The 5,465-nt window shown below is 65.9% G+C and overlaps 1 protein-coding gene across 1 annotated transcript in view; it reads left to right on the plus strand.

Moving 5' to 3' along the window:
* The first annotated feature begins 228 nt into the window (after nt 1–228).
* The window catches only part of CDH15 (cadherin 15), a 23,305-nt gene continuing 18,068 nt past the window's right edge, over nt 229–5,465 (plus strand). Inside the window, exon 1 of the mRNA XM_017513929.2 lies at nt 229–346. Within this exon, the coding sequence (XP_017369418.1) occupies nt 305–346 (42 nt within the window). The 5' untranslated portion in view covers nt 229–304. The remainder of the gene's footprint in view (nt 347–5,465) is intronic.

The following is a 5,465-nucleotide window of genomic DNA, read 5'->3' on the forward strand; positions in this document are numbered from 1 at the left end:
CCCCGCCCGCCACACGCGCACACGTGCTGTCACTCAGCCTTCGGCCCCGCTCCTACCCTCAGGAGGCTCCGCCCCACCCCCCTGCCCTAGTGCTGTGACTCTGCCTTAGCCCCGCCCAGGCCTGCCTCGGCCCGTCAGAGGCCTCTCTCGTGCTGTCACTCAGCCCTCGCCACGCCCCGCCACGCCCCCCTCACACGTGCTGTAGCTGGTCCTGGCCCGCCCCGCGCACTTGCGCTGTCACTCAGCCCGGCCGCGCTGCTTTGGGTCGCGGGTGCACTCGGGCCCCGCTCCCGCCCCGGCTCCGATGGACGCCGCGCTCCTCCTGGTCCTCTGGCTGCTGGCCCAGGTAAGGCATCGGCTCCTGCGGGGTCCCGGCTGTCTCTCCCGCCCCTGCGGGACAGCGTCTTCCACTGGAGCTCCACAGGTCTCCCCCAGGACCGCTGGCCCTGGCCGCCTTTGGGGGCCTGTGAGCTGAGGGGCCTTGGGTGGGTGCCCCACTCCAGAGGGTGTGGGGAGTGAGTGTAACCAAAGCCTCCACCCAGTGGAATAACCAGGACTGCTGGGGTCAGGCAGGGACCACCCAGCAGACTGTGGCCTCTCTTTGGAGGGACCCCTGCCAGGGTCTGAGGGGTTAGTGTTGAGTGGAGCAGAGAGACAGGAGCAGCGGCAGGAGCGCCCCTCTCTGCGGGGCTGGGGCCGGGTTTCCGTAGGGACTCCCTGCGGTGGGCCCATGACCCTGGCCAGTCTGGGCTGATGTCCCACAGCCCACCCCAAGTTCCTGGCCAGCAGGGGTGGCTGCAGGCCCTGCCCTCCAGGACCTCCAACTCTGGGCTGCTTCTTGGTTGGGAGCACCCAGCCCAAGCCAGGTCCTGCCGCACAAGGGCCTCACCGCGGCATGCACAGCCCTGCGGCTCTGGGCCTGGGCTTCTCCTGGACCCTTAGCAGCTGCCTGGGCTGATCAGGTCTGGGGGCCTGCCCCCGGAGGCTGCTGGACTCTGCTCCTCGAAATCTTCTCTGGGCCCCTGGCACCACGGTCTCTCCAACATGGGAGCAAGCCAGGGTGGAAGGAAGCCCAGGCATCGGCCCCCACATCCCCCATGGGCACTCCCTAGCCGTAGCCACGTCTCCTCACACCCTAGGCGGACCTGGACACAGAGGATGTGGCTGGCCAGGGCAGGGCCAGCTGTGGTTGGGACGTCACTGGGTACAAGAGGGCAGCCTCCTTCTTGCCACTCTAAGAGAGAATGGACATAAAGGGCTTAAAGGCGCTCACGGCATTCACTGCTCTTGTGGTCCTGGGGTGGCCAGGGAGCCCTTTCCCAACCACCCCTGAAGGGGCTTCGTGAGTCCCCTCATTCCCACAGGCCTCGAGGTTCCAGCTGGCTCCAATTTCAGCCTCTGGCAGCTGACCAGGCCCCTGGCCAGCCAGACCCTCCAGTAGCTGCCCCCAAGGGCACCACAGCTCCTGCCATCCCCCAACTTTCGGCCCCCCACTCACCCTCTGGAGACAGTGGTAGGGGAGACAGTGGCTCAGCGCGCATGTTCACCCCCAGGCCCTGCACCCCTCAGCCCTCTGCCAGTGAGAGCAGCTTGGGGGGGGCCCCATGCCTCCAGGGCCCTTCTCCACCTGTTCCAGGGACAGCGTTTCTTCCCTGGCATCCCAACCTGGGGCATGCTGGGAGGAGGCCAGCGCCTGTGAAAACATTCCTCGGGACCTCCTCCTTTGGATTTGGGGGTGTTTGCCTTTCAACAGGCCCGGGGGCTCTGTGACGGGAGGTGGGGGAAGGCTGGACCTCTCCCTCCCCAGAGGCCTCCCCTCTTGCTGTCCCTTATTTTCTCCCCCAGGGCTGGGAGACAGTAGCCCCCTACCCTGACAGCTGGAGGCTGAGGGAGCTGGTGGAGGGGGGGGCCTGCTGGAGGGGGACTGGAGCCAAGGCTCAAATTCACTCCACTATGAGGCAAAATATGTCCATGTCAGGACCCTGCCCGCCCCTCCCCCACCTTCAGGACCATGTGGGCTCCGGTGCCACCCCTGGTCCAGGGCAGTCTCTGGGTCCTGTCAGTGCCCCCTGCACCCACACTATTGCTAGTCGCCGGTTCTGCACCTGGGACCCCACCCCAGCTGGGAGGCGGCTGAGGGCTGGGGCAGCACTGGTCACTCAGAGAGAACGCCCCCAACCCTGCTGGGTTTTGGGAGCCCCTTGGACTCTGGGAGACAGAGCATCAGCAGCACCCTGGGGGCCAGATGGGGGCTTTTAGCTCGGGTGACTGTGACCAAGGCCAAGAAGGGAGGCGGCTCCCAGGCCACTGTTCTCCCGGAAGTGGCAGGACAGCCCCAGACGCTGTGGTTTGGAGGGAACAGCTGCCTCCGTGCCTCTTTCTCCACACCCCTCCTCTGAAGCCTGCAGCAGCTAGAGAGGCTGGGGCCCAGGGGAGATGCTGCAGCCACTCTGGGCCAGGCCGACAGCTGGGGCCATTCCTGGCATGCCTGGCCATCCAGGAGCAGGGCGCCCCAGATTCCAGCCTGGGGGAGGGCCGAGGCCTGAGGGCCCTTCACATCCCCTTCCCAGGCAACCCCCCCCCCCACCTACCTGCCCACAAGCGTGTTCCTAGAATCGAGCAGCACCCTTCCGTAGAAAATGGGGAGCAGGAGTGTGAGGTCGGCCCCAGAGCCCCCCCATTCCCACCTTGAAGTGGTCTTTGTAAACTGCGATCTGTGCATGGGAGCTTTCTCCAGCGTCAGCCCCTCGAGGTTGGGTGTGGGCTTGGAACAGACCCCAGGAGAGGCGTTAAGTCCCAGCAGCTCTGCTCTAGGCAGTGGCCCCAGATATGTCTAGGGCTTCCAGATGGTTCCCTCCAGGTTCTTGGCTAAGGGCAGGGTCAAGGATGAGCTTGGGGATGTCACTGGGGACCCACTGTGGGGAAGCAGGTCCTTAATGTCCATTGGTCTCGCTTGGCTTGGGGGAGGTCAGAGAGGAGGGACGGGCGTCCACAAAACCCACCTCCCCGGGCGCTTGCGTCCCCTAGCCCAGGTGTGGGGCTGTGGGCTGGCTGTGTTGAGGTGCCTTTGTCCCGGGCACTGGATGTCCTGATCTCCCCAAGGCAGCTCACGGGCCCCCCCTCCACTGGCCACGTCTTCTGAAACGGGGGTGAGGTTGGAGGACAAAGAGCCAGCTTTGAGAACACCCCCAAGAGCCGGAAGCGGGCTGCGGTCTGCCTGCCCACCCACACCCATGCCGCCTGTGATTTGGGCAACGCCACCCTGCCAAGGCGTTTCGGCCTCTGTGACCTGGTGAACTCGGGCTGTGGACAGGCCCAGGCCCAGGCACTGCCTTCACTGTACCCAGCCCAGCGTGACTGGAGGGGGGGGAGTGGCCGGCCCAGGTTTGGCGGCAGCTGGGCACGTAGAGGGTGGAAATGTCTGCATGGGTGGGGGTGGCCCCCCCCTCAGCCATGTGGGGGTTTCAGGGCCTGAGGTCTCCCTCCCCCATGCCCAGGCCTAGCCCAAGGCAGCTGTGGCTGTGTGGCTGGATTTCCTTCGGAGCATGTGGTCCAGAGCCTGGCTTGGGTCTCAGACCCTGTGTGGCTCCTGGCTCTGCCTGTGTGGCTTTGGATAAACGGCTCAGGCCTCAGAACCTCACTGCCCATAGCTGGAAGGTGAGGGGACCACCACAGGCTCCCAAGGACTGAGGGGACGGGGAGGGCAAGGTGGCTTCCTGGCCCAGCGCAGAGCTGCCCAGCCAGGGCAGAAACAACCTGTGCCGCCAAGGCTGACGCAGGCCCCACTCTGGGCAGGCTGGCTTCCACTTGGCAGGAGCTGCCCTGCCCTGGAAGTGGCTTGTGCTCTGTGGGCACTGGCAGGCTCCAAGGCCAGGGCCGCCATCTGTCAGCTGGCAGAGAGCTTCTCCGGCAGGGTCTCCACCTGGGAGCCTGGGGAGCCCCCACCCTGTCCTCTCCCCGCTTCCTGCAGAAGCGTATGCTACTCTCTGAGCTCCCAGGAGGCCATAGAGGAGGGGCCCGGGTCCAGCTGGCCGTGGTTTGGATGCTGCTGCCACCGCCTGTGGGGACCTCTGTGTGCCGGACCGGCCCTGGGGACAGGGCATGGCCACAGCGAGAGGGCCCCAGCGCCCCATCTCACGGTGGGCAGGTGGGCAGCCTAGAGCTTGTACATTCACAGGGGTGGACGGCCGGTGGTGCAGGACAGAGGCCAAGCCTTTTGGGATTCAGCCTAATAGGCCTCCTGGCCATGCCCACGTCTCCTTCCAGCCCCCAGCCACCACCTCCTCCCAAGTCCGCCTGTCCCCATGTCCCGGCCCCTGCAGGGACTGAGGTCTTGGTAGCGCCAGCAGGAGCAGGCGGCATGGGAGGGTGAGAAATCCGGAGCCAGCGGCACTCGGTGGCCAGAGCAGTCCTTGAAGTCTGTGGTTCCGCAGCAGGAGGGGCGGCCCAGCCTGCCCAGCTCTGAGCCCCCAGTTCCCAGTGCTCCTAGCCTGCCTGGAGCGGGTGTCCCCTTCCAGAGGGGAGCTGGGTGAGGCCTCGCCTGAGTCGCTCCCACGCAGAATCCCACTGGCCAGGGCGCAGTCAGTGCTCCCTCCCCCGCCCGAGGTGGGAAGCTGTTTTAGGTGTTGGCGTGGTAGGCACAGGGCCTGGCGCTGGATAGGACGTCCTGTGAGCCTCCCTAGACCCCAGCCCACCTGCTGTCTGGAGGAAGGAGCTCAGGGCCAGCTGTGAAGACGCTGATGAGACGGGCGTGCTGTCTGAAAGGCGAGCTGAGGAGTTTGTTCCTGGTGGGTGGTGTTTGGGCCTGCCCTGCCCCCAGATGCCTCATTGTCTGCCCGGGACCTCCAGCACCTCACACGCTCCTCCCTGCCCCAAATAGCACCCCAGCAGCCTGAGGGCTTGCCCTGGGTGGGGGTGCCCTGGAGAGCGCGGCACGGGGGCAGGGGGTCTCTGTGTCCCTCCCCACCCAGGTGGTGCAGGCGGCTGCCCAGCCTCTGTGTTAGGGTCTGTTCCTTGGAGAGTCGCTGCTACCCCCACCACAGCTGGCCACCCCAGCTCAGCATCTTCCTCTGTAGCCCCCATCGCTGGGACGACACGAAGTGGAAGACTGGGAAGGTCAGGGTTGGACCCAGGGCCCCCGGCACCCTTGCCGAGGCTGACTGTGGCTGTGAGCGCTGGGCCTGTGGGGCTGGGTGCTGTCCACGTGGGCCTCATGCACAATGAGGGGAAAGGGGAACGCAGCTCCTCACTTTTGCCAGGCACATTTCAAGGGCTAAGTAGCCCGTGCGGCCTGTGGGTCTAGAGAGGTCCAGCCTCATGGGGTTCAGCCTAACAGGCGTCCTGGCCATGACTGCAGCTGGGAGAGGCAGCCCAAGAGAAGGGCCAGGAGCCTGGAGACCCCTGGACTGGGGGGCACAGATGGCTCCTAACCAGGCCAGCAGCAGAGAGGATGGGGAGGGGCAGCT

The sequence above is a fragment of the Cebus imitator genome, unplaced genomic scaffold, assembly GCF_001604975.1.
Source record: "Cebus imitator isolate Cc_AM_T3 unplaced genomic scaffold, Cebus_imitator-1.0 Scaffold509, whole genome shotgun sequence".
Classification (NCBI taxonomy): Eukaryota; Metazoa; Chordata; class Mammalia; order Primates; family Cebidae; genus Cebus; species Cebus imitator.